This window comes from Lotus japonicus, chromosome 1, assembly GCF_012489685.1.
Source record: "Lotus japonicus ecotype B-129 chromosome 1, LjGifu_v1.2".
Lineage (NCBI taxonomy): Eukaryota > Viridiplantae > Streptophyta > Magnoliopsida > Fabales > Fabaceae > Lotus > Lotus japonicus.
The window spans coordinates 133918840-133937978 of record NC_080041.1 but is presented as its reverse complement, the minus strand read 5'-3'; the positions used below and the strand labels follow the sequence as shown (position 1 = coordinate 133937978).

The 19139-nt window shown below is 37.0% G+C and overlaps 4 protein-coding genes across 5 annotated transcripts; 2 read left to right on the top strand and 2 right to left on the bottom strand.

Annotated features, from left to right (window-relative positions):
• The first annotated feature begins 916 nt into the window (after window positions 1-916).
• On the top strand, window positions 917-5398 carry LOC130731121 (protein LOW PSII ACCUMULATION 1, chloroplastic). Of its 2 annotated transcripts, XM_057583311.1 has the most exons (9): window positions 919-1275; window positions 1384-1487; window positions 1939-2074; window positions 2479-2710; window positions 2926-3083; window positions 3358-3549; window positions 3649-3749; window positions 4219-4315; window positions 5130-5398. In XM_057583311.1, exons 1-9 carry the CDS (start codon window positions 1030-1032, stop codon window positions 5202-5204), a joined length of 1341 nt encoding a protein of 446 aa, XP_057439294.1. In that variant the 5' UTR covers window positions 919-1029; the 3' UTR covers window positions 5205-5398. The 2 variants fall into 2 exon arrangements, 1 of the variants encoding a protein (XP_057439294.1); XR_009016574.1 differs by lacking the exon at window positions 5130-5398 and having other exon boundaries at window positions 917-1275; window positions 3653-3749.
• A 3577-nt stretch (window positions 5399-8975) lies between these two features.
• LOC130731117 (dol-P-Man:Man(5)GlcNAc(2)-PP-Dol alpha-1,3-mannosyltransferase) lies at window positions 8976-13480 on the bottom strand. The gene is made up of 12 exons (XM_057583307.1): window positions 13227-13480; window positions 12976-13148; window positions 12824-12892; window positions 12304-12461; window positions 12154-12220; window positions 12004-12057; window positions 11664-11752; window positions 10994-11110; window positions 9862-9998; window positions 9701-9779; window positions 9499-9555; window positions 8976-9390 (listed from the first exon to the last, which is right to left on the bottom strand). The coding sequence occupies exons 1-12, from the start codon at window positions 13411-13413 to the stop codon at window positions 9222-9224; spliced, it is 1356 nt and encodes a 451-aa protein (XP_057439290.1). The 5' UTR covers window positions 13414-13480; the 3' UTR covers window positions 8976-9221.
• A 1114-nt stretch (window positions 13481-14594) lies between these two features.
• On the top strand, window positions 14595-15341 carry LOC130731119 (translocator protein homolog). Its single transcript, XM_057583309.1, has one exon. It carries the CDS (start codon window positions 14686-14688, stop codon window positions 15229-15231), a length of 546 nt encoding a protein of 181 aa, XP_057439292.1. The 5' UTR covers window positions 14595-14685; the 3' UTR covers window positions 15232-15341.
• A 1045-nt stretch (window positions 15342-16386) lies between these two features.
• LOC130731118 (xyloglucan 6-xylosyltransferase 2-like) lies at window positions 16387-18186 on the bottom strand. Its single transcript, XM_057583308.1, has one exon. It carries the CDS (start codon window positions 17943-17945, stop codon window positions 16590-16592), a length of 1356 nt encoding a protein of 451 aa, XP_057439291.1. The 5' UTR covers window positions 17946-18186; the 3' UTR covers window positions 16387-16589.
• Between the last annotated feature and the right edge of the window lie 953 nt (window positions 18187-19139).

The following is a 19139-nucleotide window of genomic DNA, read 5'->3' as shown; positions in this document are numbered from 1 at the left end:
ACATAGACTTGATCCTTAGGAATTATATTTCTGCTTGTACTCTATCTTACATTTCATTAGGGGGCCATTTGATTCTCCTAACTAAGGCTGAGGCTGGTAAGATTTAAGGCATCGTAACCACAGTTGATAGGAGAAGTTATATATATGCTTTTGGTTTAGTCGCTTAATGCATTCAATGATCATTCAAGGTTAATACTATATGACGCACTCTATTGAATATATTTTTCATTGTTGAAGGAATTTTATGTTGTCCTTTTCTCTTCTAGCCTGCCTCCATGCTTGCTTAGCTTCAAATTAAGGCCTCAACCTTATTCTCTCTATTGAGTATCCTTGATTTAGCTTTATATTATGACTCTTTCTCGATTTTTCATCTTGCGTCGCCTCAAGCCGGGAGTGGTGCACAGCTTCAAGCTAAGACATTTTTCTTCATGGCTTTAAACCTAGCAAAAAGTATCATTGGCAATGTTAAAAGATTCCAAATAATTAGAGTAATGTCATGATAGATTGTACAAAAAAAAAATGGATGACTACACATTTAAAATTAAAAAAATTATAATCAATAAACCTTTTACAAATTGAAAAATTATGCCAAAATCATTGTCAAATTAATTTTCGTTTGCTCAATTTTTTTAATTTCATATAAAACTTGAAAATTGACAATTTAATGTAATCCTCAAATAGAGTATTGCCTTTGTTGGTTGAATGTTTAGTAATATGAAGTTACTACTATCTCATAGCAATCAAAATCTATTACTGAGCTAGTTTTGACCGACCTTAATATCCTGACTTTTTAGTGAGGTGTGAATGAAACTTTACTCTTTTCACCCTAGTTATGAAGTGATTTTGCAGATGTGGGTCCCACGCATACAATGATACTTTCCATAAGTGTGATCCTTTCCTCCTGTGTTTCAACCCTTGAGTTTTCCATCCACTTATTTTCCATTGAAACAAACGATGCCTGTTTGGATAACACATTAATCGCATCAAAGATAACAGTAACAAAAACCAGATTATGAAACTTGGTCGGCAATGGCAATGGCAATGGCTGTGGTTGCAGCAGCTCAGCAATTCCAATGCTTCTTCTTCTTCTCAGAACCAAATTCGATGATCAGAACCACAACATGGCCATGCTTACCTCTTCTTACACCACCGTCACGTAGAAAGATTCAATTCTCACTCATCTCACGCGCTTCCTCGCAGACCCCAGAAGCTGCTCAGACTCAAACCGCTGAATCCTGCGTCAATTTGGGTCTTGACCTCTTCTCCAAAGGACGGGTGGGTAGTATGGTTTTCTTCAACTTTTCCCACCTTCTACTTCATTTTCCAACCATGGTGTTTAACTGGGTACTTCAAAGTTCGCTTCTCTTTTTCTGGATTTCTCAGGTTAAAGATGCTTTGACTCAGTTTGAAACAGCGCTTTCCTTGAATCCCAACCCTGTGGAGGCTCAAGCTGCTTTCTACAACAAAGCTTGCTGCCATGCATACAGGTATAATATCTTAATTCAATGAATGAAAGTGGAATCCACAGTTTGCAAATTGCAATGTATGGTCTCTGAGTTCATGAGTGGAAGTTATGTTTGTGGGCAAGTGTTTAGTCAATCGAATTTGCTACTATATGGCTGTTATTCTTATTCATTCAGATTGTATCCACTACTTGAGTCATGGGACTTGTATATTGTGAGGTGTTCCTAGTGTTTGAATCAACTTATTTGCCAGAAGCTTCCCCCCATATAATTGATTATGCCTTTAAAATTAATTGTTGAAAAATTTCTAAACGTGTACTATGCAAGTGGGCATTTCTAGAATTGCAATATTTCTTCAGTTCCTTCATTATATAAACAAATTCAGTTGATTTACTAAGGGTATTGGTTAGCTTAGACTTCTGTTTTTATCTTTTCGTTCTAATATAGATGTTGTTTGGTTATTGTTGGTACGAAGAGGAGAGGGAAAGAAAGCTGCTGAGTGTCTCCGCACTGCTTTGAGGGAATACAACCTAAAATTTTCCACCATTCTTAATGATCCAGACTTGGCCTCCTTCAGAGCTTTGCCTGAATTCAAAGAACTACAAGAAGAGGTTTGCTAATTGGTTTTCAACGATTTTGAAATGCTAAGTTGTCTGATCTTTATGCAATTTTTGTAGTTGTCAATGACCAAATCATTTAAAAGCTTTAGCTCTTAGATGACTCATGAAGGTTCACAAATGACTTTTTATACATCTCTAACTATAGTAGCTTTGAAGATTATGATATTCTGTAAAATCATCGATAGAAAATACTTTACCTTATGTGTTTCCTGATTCCTCCTCTTGCCCCTGCTCCCTCTGCTGAGATAGCCTAAATTAAAAGAAGATAATGTGACAGTCGAACAGGAAAATCATTTGATTATTTGAAAGGAACTTATGACCCTGATTATAATCCTGTCTAATTAAGGATGAAATTTGTAGCATTGAATCTTAATGATATTCTGCCATGCGACCAGGCTAGGCTGGGTGGGGAAGATATTGGCTCCAGTTTTCGGAGAGATCTAAAACTTATTAGTGAAGTTCAAGCACCATTTCGTGGGATTAGAAGATTCTTTTATGTAGCACTGACGGCAGCTGCAGGAGTATCATTGTTGCTTACCATACCCAGACTCTTTCTTGCCATTAAAGGCGGTGATGATGCTCCTGGTCTCTTGGAAACTTCTGGGAATGCTGCCATTAACATTGGAGGTGAATAGTGACCCATTTAACTTTCTCTTAGAAACAATTCAGCTTCAGTTTTTACTAAGTTAGTGTTATTCTCAGCTGTCTTTGTGTGAGTGTGTGTGTGTGTGTGTGTGTGTTAGTGTTTTTCCTTTTAAGATGATTGCAGTGTGTGACACCTGAGAAAATACCTTCTAAATTGCTTCATTAAATGACTAAGCACTGGAATCAGCAATGTACAGGTATTGTTGTTTTTGTGGCATTATTCTTTTGGGACAACAAAAAAGAGGAGGAACAACTGGCGCAAATATCTCGAAATGAAACACTATCAAGGTTGCCTTTGCGCCTTTCAACTAATCGCATAGTTGAACTTGTGCAGCTACGGGACACAGTTAGGCCAGTGAGTATTTGTATTTCTTCTCCTCTTCCAACTTTTTATTTCTCGGAGCCCCTTCTGGCAGTAACCAATATGTTTACCCCGTATTTAAGTTTGTCAGCAATTCTGTAATGTTCTAATTATTACTATTTAGTAATAGACTAATATAGTTATCAAGTTAGAGCAGTTATTCTTTCTCTTTGCAAAATTCCTTTTCTTTTTTCTCTTTATTTCTTCCCTTTGGTTCCTTTCCTGTTCACTATAATGTCCCATGCTTTAACCACAGTTTTGGTTTTAGGTCATCTTAGCAGGCACAAAAGAAACAGTATCTTTGGCTTTACGAAAAGCAGAGAGATTTCGCTCTGAACTCATTAAACGTGGTGTTCTGTTAGTCCCTGTCATCTGGGGAGAAGGTAAAGAACCAAAAATTGAAAAGAAAGGTTTTGGTCTTTCTTCAAAGGCTGCTGCTGAGGCTCTTCCCTCCATTGGGGTAAGACTTGATATAACCATGTGCCTTCATGAAACTTGCTCTTCATCCAAAACTTTTGTTTCTTTGATGATATGACCCTAACCCATAAAACTTTGCTAGGAAGATTTTGAAAAGCGAACACAGTCCATAACTGCAAAATCAAAGTTGAAAGCTGAAGTTAGGTTCAAGGCTGAGGTTATATCACCAGCAGAGTGGGAACGGTATGTTATGATATCTTGTCTATATTATTGAATTGCCTACTGTTTTATTCTATTCTTCTTTAAATGAGGGGAAATTAGCATCAGCATAGCGAAAGGGTGGATTGATGTCAACTAAAGATGCATTTGGAAGAGTTTATTTGAACTTGTCTTATAGCATAAGAACTTAAGTGAAGTGTTTGGTTAAGCTAGTGAAAAAGCTTATGACATACCTATAAGCTTTATTGAGCTTATTTTCATATTAGCTTATGAATAAGTACTTATACCTGCCTATAAGTTATTTTGAACTTATTTCAATAAGTTTCTCAAATAATCTTATGAATAAACTTTATGTGATAAGTGCTTATGGACAGAAGCGCTGATTAAAGCTACTTACGCGAACGATTCCTAAATAGTGCATAATAGAGAAAAATGGAAAATGTGAGAGAAGAGTTGCTTATAGCTGCATCTTAACATGTGCTAACTTAACTAGGTGGATAAGAGATCAGCAGAAGGCTGAAGGAGTCACAGTTGGTGAAGATGTGTACATAATATTGCGCTTAGATGGTCGGGTTCGAAGATCAGGGAAAGTAAGTGCCATTTCTGAGCAAACTCATTCTCCATTGATGTAGAACTGTCATTTATTATCATGTTGTATGCCAACAAAAACTATGAACATTACAAGACAAGGATAAGATTTGATTTCCATGCCTTATGTGCTTTTTTTATAGGCAAATGTTAGTTGTTAGTAATGTTAGTAAATTAGTCCTCCTCAGGGTTCGAACCCTGGACCTTCGCCCTTCATCCCACCCAACCCTTATGTCCCTAGCTCTTGCCACTTGAGCTATCCTTCTGGGACCCAAGCCTTATGTGCTTGATAATACTGTCTAAATGGCAAGCAAGCATGAGGTGAAATGAATGGGATTTTAAGAATATCATTAAAACCAGCTCATCATTTGGGAGGCTTTTCTTCATGTGATGACTTGTTTTCAAAGCTTGATGAATATCATTTGAATTTTACATCTTAGGTGACACAATTGGAATTGCATTATTAGATGTTAGTTCTCAACTAATAACTCTCAACAGTGCAGTTTGATTCAAGGGGAATGTTGTGTGACAAATTCTTATGTTCTTGTAGAAATTGACAACTAGGTTTCTTTACTTTTATCTCCTTGATTGCAATCAGGGTTGTTAATGGCGGATAGCGTAGTGTAGCGGCAAGCCCAAAAAACGCTATTTCGAGCGCTATTGCGGCGCTATAGCGGCAAATAGCGGTGAATAGTGGAGTAGCGGTGAACCCCCAGGGCGCTACGCTATAGGCTATTGCGCCGCTATAGCGTGCTATTAACAAGCCTGATTGCAATACTAATCTTAAACTAATAAATGCTAATAATGCATTTGCAGGGTATGCCTGATTGGCAGAAAATTGTGAATGAGCTGCCACCAATGGAAGCACTTTTAAGCAAGCTAGAAAGATGAGAACTGTTGCATTGCTTATTTTTCTTCCTGAAATCAGAGGGTGCATTTTTAATTTAATTTTTTTCCTACGTTTAAGCATAGCCCTGGTATCATCGTCATTTGTAATGTCCCACAACAATATTTATCTGGATCACTAAATTAAACATTGTACATCCATTCCTCCACCACGTTCATTGCTACAATTGCCAGTTAAAGTTGCAGCTGAAGGAAGCAATATTAATATTTTAAAAAATATGCTTGAATTCAGTTTTAAAAAAGCGAGTTAAACTTGATTATAATTTTATGCAGTTTGAGAGTTATACTGTGATTTTAGATTTATTAAGCAATATTTTTTGCTTAGCTTAGTATGGCACATTACCTGTAAGCACCTAAAAAACTCCAAGCCAAGGTTTTACGGTTAAAATTTTAAAACAAGTCATTAAGCCTTTAACATTTGAGCCATATATAAAATTGATGTTATAGTTCATGACTTCATGTCATGCTAGTTTTCACTCTGAAGAAACTTGGCATGGATAAGGATAAGTACTAGCGGTTCCTTCCAGAAGCCCATTCCCAATGTCGAATTGTCATCTAGCCAACTGAATTTTACTTATTCAAACGCAACATCAATTCTTCAAGGGCTCAGGCAAAGAGCATTGTTGAATTAAATGTCTGCGTAATCTATACAAGTTATACATATTAAACTTTAAACGTTGTGTAGTTAATGCTTTGAATCCGAACCTAGTACCATTGATGCCCCTTCAATCTTAACATCACTTTCTCGGTAGGTTTTGAATGCTCTTCATCATTGTGTTACACGACTTTCTTCCAAGCAATTGGAACACCTTTGAACTTGAAAATTTACTAGATGGGTAGAAATTACCTACTTGTATGAGTTTGAAAATTCTCCACTTGTGGGGTGTTAGGTTGCTTTCTACTTTTAATTCGGTTGTTGTTATTTGTTGCAAACTATAGTACTAGGATTATTTTATCGTTGTTAGTATTCTAAGATTGACATCACCAAGCAACTCAATATTAGTCCTTTTCTTTTAGGCTTAAATAAGTTTTTAGTTCCAATTATAACGTCATTTTGGTCCATACCATCTAACTTTTATGGTTTTAGCATATAACTTTAGGTCATTAGATCTTGTATGTTATTTGGTGTGATAGGAAAAAATGACATGAAATCTCTCTTATAAGTCATAACCCTCTCTTCTCACTTACTTTCTAGTTTCTACCCAATCCCAATCCGTCTTCAAACAAACACAACATAAGGGAGAAATGAGGAATCAAACTATGTCCATAAGGATTGTAAATATTTTCCAACGGGTGACTGTCTAACCACATAGTCATCTAACTGAGGTTTTAGGTTGGGCCAATCCTGATGTGCACTTATGTGGATCTCAACTTAGCAAACAAGTCTTTGACGGTCCTCAGCCCTGAGGCTGAGTTATGAAGTCGTGAAGAAGCTTTTGAATTTGCTCTTACACTTTGTTGGTGCCTTTGCCATTTTTTGACATTTTTGTAATGACGAAGAAAACCGAGTCATCTTTTGAACTTTTTATTAGTGTCGAAGTCCGACCACACTTTTTAGTTCTTGATCTTGAATCTAGTTGACTAGCATATCAAATGTATATAACGATCCACAAAGAATTTTATTATTAAAAATGTATCATATTTGGCTTTACATCAAAATAATTCATATAAGATTATTATGTACACGTGACAATGATGACATGACCTATATAATAACAGTGAGATATTTTAATATCGAGACCAAAGCTAAAGTTATATGTAAAATCATAGACCAAAATGATAAAATTAGATGGTAGCTAATGACCAAAACAAAATCCGAATGTAAAATGTATAAATTAGCCTTTTTTTTTAAGTCATGAAAAGCAAAAGTGACATTTTCATGGAATAGTCCCTTGTTATAAAACTGAATACTTGATAAACAAGATCCATAGCCGCTCCCACTCCCCAAGTAAACTTGTTCTATAAAATGGTAGGAATGAAGAGTAGAAACTCAAGAGAAGAGAAGAATAAGAGCACCAAACCACCACTACCATAAAAAAACAATGTCAAGTTCTTTTTTTCTCTTAGCCTTGTGCTTGTTCATGGTGGCCATGTCCATATTTTCTCCCTCCACAGCAAGTGCAATAGGGGAGCACCACCAACTATGGTGGGTACACATGACAACACCACCACCACCCTGCCAAGGCTCCATAGAAGAATGCATAGCAGCAAGTGGTGAGTTTGGGATGGAATCATCAGAGCCAGAGTCCCACCGGCGCATCTTAGCAACCTCGCAGTATATAAGCTACAGAGCACTGCAGAGAAACACTGTGCCATGCTCTCGTAAAGGTGCATCCTATTACAACTGCAAGGGAGGTGCTGAAGCTAATCCTTACAACCGTGGCTGCCCCACCATCACCCGTTGCCGTACTACTTCTTAGATTACAACAAGATCAAGATCATGTTTTTTTCTAATTTATATTCTACCATATAAATAGTGTTTACTCCTCTGTTCTGTTCTGTTTGTAGTTATGATGATGATCATTGATCAGGTTATGTTTTACTCTTAATTGTGTTTCCTCTTTCATCTTTATGTAAATTATGTTGATCTAGTATAAGGTGTGTTTTGTTTTATTTGCTTAATCGAAAAATGTTATCATCTTAATCACAATTTTTCCATTAGAGAAAGGGAGGGACAGGGCAAAAGGAGTGATAGAAATATACCAATGAGGCTTATGCTTGTTTTGCATTCTCATGAATATACATAATTTCTTAGAGCTTAAAAAAATGGCTAGGTCAGGTGGTGCTGAGTTTTAAATTGAGGTTTGTAAATCTCAAAATCTATTTGTTTTTTATGCATTTACTTACACCTAGGCAATTATTGGGAACTGTAAGTGTAAGTCAATGGGAGTCATACCCAATGAATCCTCCATGTTAATTAGCTTTATCAATCCATATGAAATGGCAACAATGATCATCTCATCTGGGACTTTCCTTGCCTTAAATAGCTGTTCAAGGCTCATGTGCAACATGTGCGAAATGTAGTAGTTTAAGATGGGATATATACTATCTAGCTTAAATCTTGTTTCAAGATTTTGAAAATCAAGAAATGGCTTGCCATAGTAAGGGAATAAACTATGATCTGCCTCAACTTTCAGAGGTGTTTAGTAGTATACAAGAAAACTAATATAAGATCACGGTTAGAAACTGAATTACAGATACACGGAATTTAGCTAATTTAAAGCACACTAGTGTCACATGAAATTTTATAAACAATTGTATCCAAACTAACATACTGAAACTGATGCAAAATATGCAAGCCAAAAAAATTATAGCCATCAACACATTTCTACAACAAGTAGGGGCCGCCTAGTATTCACAGATTTTTTGGGCAAAGTTGTATAAACCCATATTGACTTGTTATTACAAGTCTAGACCCGGTTACCACAGAAAAAAAAGATACATGTTTCTTCAATTTTAGCCCCCATTTATTCTAAATCCTCAAAAGGAAGCCTGATCTGTTCCCCTTAATTCTGATCCTGAAATCAGATTAGGGCAAAATCGATAGGAGATGAAGTGGTGGCCCTGGGTTTCAACGGCAGAGGTGGTGGCCGTACCTCCAGGGCACGTGACGGTACGAGGAGAGGGTTGGGGTAGAAGGATGAGAAGGGGCCAATTGAAAACAACCAAAACTCAGCACTTATTCATCTATGCTTATGAATTACTCAGCACTTAAAAAAATACTTGAGTGGAAAATTAGAAAAGAAAACAATCAAGTTGAAAAAGAGAAAAACTATTCAAAATGTAGGCACCAAGATCTATCTTGATAGTTGATCCCGTATCTTGTTCTCTTATGCTAACTCCTTGCGGGAAAAAAACAATGCTACAGTATTACAGCATTCATAACATTGAGCTGTGTCATGTATGGTTAATATTTTAACTCTCCAAGATACATCACAAACATTTACATCAAAGGAAGTCGTGATAAGGTAAAATCATCCTTTTTCAGAAATCTATGGAGTTCTATTTGTGTTTGTGGAAGGATGGTTTATTTTCTGCGTAAGGATACTCAGGTGGAGCAGACCACAAACCCCAGAGAATTATTAAGTGGAGGCAGAGAAGCAGCGCTGATGAAATGCTGTTTGAAGGATAGATATTCCAGCAAAGCTCCACTCCCACGAACAAAATCAAACTGCTTGATTATATCAAGTAAATGATTACTTATGAATTCAATACAAGGTATAATCATAAAAAGATAATAATAATGATGAAGGAAAGCAACGATTATGGATTAACCTACCGCATCAACGTTGGGTACCGCGTTCTCCACAACAAATAAGGTAAGCTATAGAAGTACCTGTACCATAAGCCAAATTACATGAGTTAGCACCGCTACACTTGTTTGCTAACTTTCTATCTTTGGTTTTATTTTTTAATTTTGATGGACAAAACTGACCCAAGCAACTTTTGCAAATAATAAGGGTCATTTCCAGCAAACTTACCATGAATAGAACTGATAATGTAACGACCGAGCACATACAATGCCAATGAAGTTCCCAACAAACATTGTCGTCACAATATCTGAAAAAAGGCAAGATTAACCTATCACAAAACTGGTGGTAATGTTATCCGCTCAAATCCTACGTGAGACTTGAGTACTTACGTTCTTTAGTAAGGATCTTGATGAGTGATGAACTGCTCTTGCCAAACTTCTCAGAAGAGGAAGAGAAGAAAAGCGCAAACCTCAGTCTCGTTAAGACATACCGTGAATGCAAAAAGTTGAGAAGCCCTCCTTCATGTCTGTGAGAAACTAAATGAGTAAATATATATAATCCATCTGCATCAATATTTAATCTGATGTATAACAGAATCTGATATACCCTTATTATGATAGAAATTTTTGAAACGTAGGTCCATGGCAAGGCTAATATGAAAACATTACTCACACAGAAACATAATCATTTCCTACTGGGTGAAGTTAGCTAGAAAAATCAAATGATATCATTATATTGTCAAAAATCAGGTCTTTAGAGAAGCCATTTAGATTTAAATCCCTTTCACTAAATAGTTTTAATACCATGCCATGAACCAACTATCTCAGTAAGTTTGTATATCTAAGACAACTCTTCTCAACGGTGCCACTATTGGTCTTCTAACATATTCTAATCATCTTAGACATAGTTCTACCATCTCTTTGTCAATAGGTAACAGTCCAACTATCTGTAATACATTCACTCCTCATCTTATCTATTCTTGTATGTTCATTCAGTCATACTAACAGTGTAATCTCATCCCTATAAGACCTAGTCTATACTTTTGATGGCAACTTACTTGCTAGCATCCAATACCATAAAGCATTGTTCGTTGCTTGATTCACATTATTTAATGCACCAAAACATAATATGAAAGATCAAATGTATAACATGACAAAAAAAACTAATAAAATTTTGGTTAAAATGTAGAAAACTACCCCCTATTATAGGTCAATTGCAGAAATCGGTTCAAAATTCAGTAACTTGGACACCCTAAACTTGGTAAATTTTGCAGAGCAGAGCAAAGCTGTAAATTAAACCCCCTCATGCATGTGCAAAGAGCCCCCTCCTCCCTGCCCCTCAGGGAGTCAATATGCATTTTTCGGTAAGTTCAAGAAATTAAATTGCTGAGTTTTAAACCAAAATCTGCAGGGGCTTTTCAGCAACTAACCAAAACTTGAAGGGGTTCCTTGCGTTTTAGCAAAAAAAATTACAACAACCTATTTCTGGAAAGCAAAATAAAAATAGAACTTTTATACCTACTTGCACCATCTATAATTTGCAAATAAAGCAAGTGATATGAGGTGAACAGCCAACAAAAAGATCGCAAATCCCTTGGATACAAACACTGGTTCAGGGATGAATTTGAAGTTAACAGACCTGATAACATACAAACGAAATAATATATTAGGAACACCTGACTGAACCTTTAAAATTGAAAGGATAAAATACATTTTAACCCCTAAACTTAAAGGTATCACAAACTCAATACTCCAATCTCAAGATCCTAACCTACACGAATGGGTAGAGGTGTCATCACATGAAGATAACTAAATTATTGATAGACATTGATGGAGCCAGATGAAAAACCAACAGGGAAAAAAGAGTCATATTTCTGAATCTAAGACATGTAAATTATATTTCAGACACATTAACCTTTAAAATATAAACAGTAACCCCAATACAACACACCAAATTTTCATCACAGTTTTAGCTTACGTATTGTATATGAAGGCAGCTATCCTAGTGCCAAGGGGTTGCATGATGATCCTTGCATAAAATAAAACTTAAGATGCCCTTATTTGGGCTATTTCCCTTCTCTCAATCAACACTAATATTTGACAATAGAAACATGGCTTACAAATTAAGTTAAAAGTCTAATTTTTTTTAAAGGTTTCTTGGTTATATATCAATATATAATCTTAATAAGTACCAGAAATGGATGAAGACACGGCCAAGATTGAAGGCTCTTGATATGTATGCAACTGGATATGAAACCAGAAAAGGAAGCCCCAAGAATATCTGTAGCAGTATATCACCATATAGGAGTTTAACCAAAGTCACCAAAACTGGACACTGATCACCCTTGAGAACCGAACAATCTTGAATCCCCAAAAGAGAAACTCACCTGACAATATGAAAAGAATACTTAAGAATCAAAATACACAAACCCCCATGCATCTAAAGCATTTCACAGTTTGTGTGAGGTATCATTTTTGCAATTATAATTTGTAACATCACAAATATATAAAGGAAACAGAAACGTGAGAGACCTGAACCAGTGCTGCGCCAGCTAATGCTAGTAATACACCGCTGATATCCATAGCCTGCAAGTGTAAAGAAGAGGACGCTACATGAGCATTGTGGTGGGATTTCCAAGACACAATAAATGCAACATACTCCACTGTAGACATCATATGTACCTTCAGCATGAGGAGCAACAAAGGCGGAGCATAAAGAAGCACATTCATCTTTACGGAAACAGCCCCACTAACAAATAATTATGAAAAGCCACGTAAACATTTCAACCTTATAAAAAGATAAGCTCAGGAAGAGATCTTTTACGGTTTTACCTAAATATAATCAAACCCAGATTCCACCTATGGTGCATGAGTAAGAGCAATGCAGCATGAAAAAGCGTCATGGCCACACAATCATTGAAGAGACGAAGCACGAATATAGAATGCACCCGTTTCGACAGAGAAAGTAAGCAAAGTGCCCACCATGGAACCTGTTAGACATTCATGAAGAATGAGAACTAGCATCAATAACAAATCAGAAGAAAGCCAAGGTGAGAGTTAAAAATATTATTGAAGAATGAGTTCAGTTAATCATGCTACAAAGGGTGAGTTTGTTTATATACACAGTTCAGGGGTACAAAGAAAAGGAATCTAAGCCTGGTGTGCACAATTAAAACCTTCTAACAAACTAGTTAACAGAATAACTTGTAATAACAGAAACCAAACTGTTTCTAACAGAAAGCTAACATTTCTAACTATGCCATCTATCTAAATTCTAAACTGTAATAGAGAACAAACAACAACAACAACAAAGACCCTTTTGCTTTTGGTATTCAAATTGGTATCTCCTTACCACATCAGTCTTCACATAGATGAAGAGAACCATTGCCAGATTAATGATATACAACACGCCGAACAGAATCTGCAAAGAGAAAAAGTGAAACACATAAGAACAAACCATCAAGCACTGCTTCCAAGCTGATTCAAACATGGACATTGAATGACCTGAGCAGGGAAAACATGTCCTCCAGTAAGATATTGGAAAGCAGAGTAAATGTAAAGAAAACCAGAAGGGTAAACAAGAGGACCAGTGTCACCCTTGAGATTCCGGTAATCCCTCTCGCCTTGGAGAAAACCCTGAACCTGTGACATGTAAGCATCCCAATCGATCTTTGTATCTGAAAATTTGAAAAAGTTGAATCAAATCAGCATGTGCATTATGGAAATGAAGTTGAATTGAATGAAAGTGAAGTTACAGGGGACAAATGCGATGATGAGAAAGACGAGGATGGCATCGGCGAAGAGTAGAGCGACTGCGAAGGGTGTTTTGGGGTTTTGTAAAAAGGCGGTGGTTGCTTTTGATCGCGGCGGAGGTGCCGAACGCGTCACCGATTGAACGGCCATCGTCTCTGTGCTCTTGAATCTTCTTCCTCCCACTTCCATTGTGTTAGATTCCACAACAACCAACGACACTGTCTCGTTGAAGAAACAAACTCCTGAATTTTTATTTTTTTGGTCCACAAAGAAACTCCTCACTCTCTTCAATTCTCACTCTTGGGCCCAATCACATGGGCCATCTTGAGTTTAATTAAATCACCATATGTAGGTTTGTTCATTATTGGCTCTAGAGAATTTTTTTACCTAAAACCTTACCACATTAATTTTGTTTTTTAGGAAATGTTGATCGCCCCAAATGAGTATTGTCGAATTTAGATCTCCTCATGTGTTAATTTCACATTACAAGGTCACGTAAATGATCTAGACCTTTAATTTATTTTTTTAATGAAATCTGATGGTCAGTATTAAATATTAATTCTCGCACAATTTTAATTTTTTCTCTCCATATAACCATTACGGGTTCATATTTCGTTAAAATAGAATTAATAGTTTAGATCTTTTATATGACTATATCATGTGAAATTAACACATGAGGAGATCCAAATGAGTATTGTCCCTGTGGGAAGTGTGCTTCATGATCATGTTTGGTGAGGGTTCTCTGGATTTACAAGTTCTCTTGAGGAGGAGGATCCTTTTATGCAAAAGTCCTTACTCTTTTACTGTTTACATAGGTCTTTACCATGTCTGGGATTTGTGGTACACAAATATTACATGTTATTCTGATTCTTTTGGAGGTTGTGAAGATATTTTTTCTCCATAAAGAATAAGAATGTCAAAATGTACTGCTTGCGGAATATAATATCTCAGGTTAGGGCGGTTATGTGTTGGGATTAAAGTATGTCAATTCAATTCAAAAAGTGATGTTTCTTCATTCATACACTTGATGCTGTGTCAGCTGAAGACAATCCAATTGAAGTTGAACTGAACAGGTGTTGGTGTTGGAGTCGGTCATAACAGTGAAGTAGTAATGCCCTTATCCTCCAAGAATGAAATTGCCACGTACAGTTTTGGACCAGCTTCCACACTTCCATCTTCCAGCATCATCATCGACTCTGTCACTGCCAAGTGTTGTCTGTTGCACACGCGTTGAACCCTTTCTATCTCCACCATCCACGCGTCACTCATCTCTCACATCACAGTCTCAGTTCCCCCCAACCACGCGAGAAAAACACGCACTCCCACTTATTTAAAACTAACAAATTAAAACCCCTTCACTCTCCATCTCCAAAACTCGCTTAACTAACTGATACTACAATTATTCTCTGTTTTTCTTCCATTCCATCATTCTCTGTTTCATTTTGATCTTGAATTCCAAACATGGCTTCCACACAGCTCAGACAACGTGTCACCGCCACTGACAACGGTGCCAGAGACATCAAACAGACCAAACGATCAGTGATGGCCAAACGCGGCCTCAAATCACTCGCCATAGCCGTTTCCTTCCCTCTCACCCTCACCCTCTTCTCCATTTACATGACCTCCTCCCAGTCATCACGTGCTCACGTCGATAAGCCCTTCTGGTTCCCGCCCTCGTGGGCCCTGCATCTCACGTGCCTCGCTTCCACCCTCTTGACCGGTGTTTCGGCGTGGATGGTGTGGGCGGATGGAGGCTTCCACAGAAACCCTGTTGCCATCTTGCTTTACTTGGCTCAGCTCCTCTGCACGGTGCTCTGGAACCCTCTAGTGTTTGGTGCAGGGGCAGCGAGACTGGGCTTGGTGGTGTGCTTTGGATTGCTTGGGAGCATCATCGGGTGCATGCGTGTGTTTGGGAAGGAGAATCCTGTTGCGCGTGATCTGATCAAGCCTTGTTTGGCTTGGATTGCTTTTATCTCTATTGTAAATCTTAAGCTCCTTTTTCTCTGAATGAACTCGACACACTAATAGTATTATAGTAGTAGTATAGGTATAGCAATGCTCTGTAAAATGTCACTCACACCTTGTGTAAATAATATCTTGTACTCTGTTTCCTTTTACTTTTATTCCTTTTGGGTTAGTTAGATGCTTTATATTTTGTTTGTCAACAATATTATTGTTGTGAGGAATGTGTGTAGTGTAGTGGTTCTGTCTCTTCTGCAATTATTATGAGTAGCAACTCCAGATTTGATCCATGAGATTAATGGAAAACCAGCTTAGAGATTAACAGAATGGCCAACCAACCCTATCATAAAAATAGAATTCGATTAAACCAATGAAGTAGCTCATTGCAGCTTGGCATAAAAGATTGATAAATGAAAGAGCAGATGTAAAAAGCGTTTGTCCCAATTAAGATCAACTTGACAGGAAGTATTGACAATGCAATTTCAGTTTCAGAACCAACAGAGCAAATTCAATAGAAAAAAGTGAGAATGCAAACAAATGATGGCCTTTTCTGCCTTTGTCTAAAGTTTGTCTTCAAGCACATGTAACCATGTAGCGGGTCTGGCAACAATCTCAACTTTCCCATTGCCCTTAGTATAGATACCAATTCCTCTAACTACCAAAGTGCATGTTTGGTTAAAACTTGAAATCAATTTGAATTTGTGGAATCTTAATCAACAGTGTTGGATTTATTCCTTCATTAATTATTTATGACTGATGTCATAACTCATGAGAAAACTTTGTTAAGACAGAACTTTCAAACAAGGGATTAAAATCCAATACCTGAATAAGTGGACTATGTGCAGGACTACTAGCTGATACCAACTCTGTATGCCACTGCATGCTGATATGTAACATGAACACGAGCAGGTAATGAAGAATCATTGTACAAGTACAACAGCCACTATTATCATCTTCAACAAAGATTTTTTTGATATTTAACTCCACCTTTTACAATATTCCATAAAAGTTTGGCTAGCACATCTTGTTAAAAAGCTCCTCAAGAATTCCAAAATGCTTGGAATGTAGTGAAGGTTGAGACTTGAGAGCATCTAATAGTCCAAGGATATTTTACCATTACTTCACACCAATTTGTATTAAAATCCATGGACAGAATGATCTACAAAGCCAAGGTAACAGAAGCTACAAGACCAAGAGAGATAGTACCAAAGTTGAAGAAGAATGTTCATTAAACCAAAAAATATATATCCTGCTTTCCTGTTTCTCACAATATACCTTCTATAGCAAATAATCACAAGGAGACAAAAATTCTATTTCTACACCTAATTAAGGGCACCCTCTAACAAAATACCTAGACCTGACGAGTTTTCTGACTTTTCAACCACAACAAAAAGATAGGAGTCTCAGCTAGATGATGATGATACATGAACTGCTTTAAATGCTGGATGAAGCAAGCCAAGTTCATCTTTGACCTCAAGAGGATTGCTACTCTCATTCCGTATTCTCTTAACCCTCCTACTACCCAAAGACTTGTGAGTGAACCCATAAATCTGCAGTATCTGGTTATCTCCAAAATTGAAAGCCCTATCCATCTGCTTCAAGCATCTCTCAACAGGGTAATCCCCAAACTTCCCACAAGGCTTACAACCCACAAAATGAGTGACCAACGGCCACCTATGATCCCCAAAACCAGGGTGGTAATTCTCAATCATCTCCTCATACTTATCAACCAGAATACCCCAGTAACCATGCAAGTAATAACCATTCTCAAGATAAACCTTATCACCCCACAAGTCCCTCTTTTTCGCCAGCAAATAAACCATCGCTGATTGATCATCAGCTTCAAAAATAGGCCTGTCTTTCAGCTCCTTTGTCAGCAATTTCCCAGCCTCATCCCTGATTTTCCCTTTTGGCCCCATTGGCGCCCAGGCATCAAGAATATCCAAAGACCATTGGCAGTTCCTCAACAGAAAGCTCCCAGTGTTCAACCCAATCCAATCCTTCTGGTCATACACCATCTCTTTCCAACCATGCATCACCAAGTTAGAGTTCTTATACCTCTCCCACGGCACTTCAAATGCCATGTCAGTGAACATGGCATCACTATCCATCCACCACAGAAACTCCACTTCAGGATGAGACAAAAGAAGCTTCCGAATCAAAGGAAGCTTCGCCCAGAACCCTGCCATTTCAGCATCAAACAGAGCCATGTTGTAGAACACATCAATACCATGCAAGCGACAATAATCAATCTTGTTCTTAATAGACTTCAACAAGTAATGATCCCCAACAGGATTCTCACACGGTTTCGGCGACGACCCAGTTACCAGAAGAACCCGAGGCTTGCCGGGTCGAATGAAATTCGGGTAATTAGGGTTTTCACGAAGCCACTTCGATCTCTGTTCATCCCAATTGGAGATTTTGGGTCCAAGACGATAAGGCTCGTGAGGGTTCCGTTTCTCAGGGTCCTTTTCTCCTTCTTCTTCTTCATCGACCAATATGGTGTTGATGTCGAAGGCGTTGTAATTGGTGGTGGAATGAAGCTCACCGAGAACACGATGAGGCTCGGCAAGCTTCCGGGAGGATAAGCGGTTACGAAGGTCGACGAAGTCCTGCTCCGGCGTTCCGAATTTTCCGGCGCCGATGGTGCCGCGCAGGACAACAATGGTGAGGAAAAAACAGAGGATTGTGACCTTGCACTGGCTGAGAAATCTCTGGAATCTTCTTGCCTTTTGAGAACCCAAACACTTGTCTAACATTGTAAAGAACTGCGAATTGAAGGCGTAAGAGGAGAAAATTGGAGGATGGAAAATGAGAGCGATGGGGAAACACAGAAACACAAGACTAATTTTAGGACATGATTATCGTAATTGTTTTGTCGGCGAATGCAGAAACGTGTTTTTTTTTTTTTGTCTTCAAGAGAAAGCCAAAACTAGACAAGCTTTATCTAAAGACAGCAGAGCCTCTTTGACGGAACAACTATGATAATTATCTGATTACAAGATAAAAAATGCCCATAGTTCATTTAATAAATATTACTCTCCCTCCGTTCCAAAACTATTGTAGTTTAATGTTTTTACATAAAGTTTAAGAGTTTATTTATTGATGTTATAATTGGACTGAAACACTTTTATTTAATATGAGTTATAGAAAAGAGAGAGAATACAATTTATTGGTCAACTAATTGGTGATAATTGTGATTGGTGGAAATAAGAGGTAACACCAGAGAAATACAATATTAATTGAGGGCATGAGTGGAAGGAAATTAGATAAAGTGCGTTGAATATGTAAAACAACAATGGTTTTGGAACAAAGCAAAAAAGTTAAAACTACAATAGTTTTGGAACGGAGGGAGTAACAAAAGTTTTTAACTGTAAAAAAATGTTTAAAAATTTTAATAAATAGTATTAGAGTTAAATTTTTACAAATAAAAAATATTACTCAAATTTAATTAGTAATCGATATTTAATAATTAACATTGAATAATTATAGCAATTTAATAAGTTATTGTTTTATCATATGAAAATTCAGTAAGTGAATTAGAATATTTTAAATCAAGTGATGAGTAATATCTTAAAAAAAAGTCATAACATAGTTTTTGTAATCGAAACAAAGTAATTTTATCTTTTATAATTAAAATAAGTTATGAGGTAAATAATGTAAAATAGTATTTAGTATATTTAAATTTATTCAACTATATTGATAATTATTTTCTTTTAATATGTTTCCTCAAGTCATTTTTTACTAACATATAATAAATAAATAAAGCTACTTAAAATTTTAAAAAATATACTTTTACAAGTTTTTCTAAAAGTTGAGAAACAACAATATTTCTTAACATGGGTAAGTAACCTAACCAACAAAGAGATGACAAAAACTATAGGACAAAAACTTTCCAAACACCTGAACAAACACCCACAAAAGCCTCTAACGTCTACCATCCACGACAGCTC

What these genes read in the sequence shown, in the direction of transcription:
- LOC130731118 (XM_057583308.1), bottom strand. Translation starts at nt 17,945, where the DNA reads ATGTTAGACAAGTGTTTGGGTTCTCAAAAGGCAAGAAGATTCCAGAGA.
- LOC130731117 (XM_057583307.1), bottom strand. Translation starts at nt 13,413, where the DNA reads ATGGAAGTGGGAGGAAGAAGATTCAAGAGCACAGAGACGATGGCCGTT. An exon ending in TGTTGCTCCTCATGCTGAAG is followed by an intron (nt 12,058 to 12,153) that starts GTACATATGATG and finishes TTACACTTGCAG; the next exon opens with GCTATGGATATCAGCGGTGT. An exon ending in CTGGCGCAGCACTGGTTCAG is followed by an intron (nt 11,753 to 12,003) that starts GTCTCTCACGTT and finishes ATACTGCTACAG; the next exon opens with ATATTCTTGGGGCTTCCTTT.
- LOC130731121 (XM_057583311.1), top strand. Translation starts at nt 1,030, where the DNA reads ATGGCAATGGCAATGGCTGTGGTTGCAGCAGCTCAGCAATTCCAATGC. An exon ending in TGCTGCCATTAACATTGGAG is followed by an intron (nt 2,711 to 2,925) that starts GTGAATAGTGAC and finishes AGCAATGTACAG; the next exon opens with GTATTGTTGTTTTTGTGGCA. An exon ending in TACGGGACACAGTTAGGCCA is followed by an intron (nt 3,084 to 3,357) that starts GTGAGTATTTGT and finishes TTTTGGTTTTAG; the next exon opens with GTCATCTTAGCAGGCACAAA.
- LOC130731119 (XM_057583309.1), top strand. Translation starts at nt 14,686, where the DNA reads ATGGCTTCCACACAGCTCAGACAACGTGTCACCGCCACTGACAACGGT.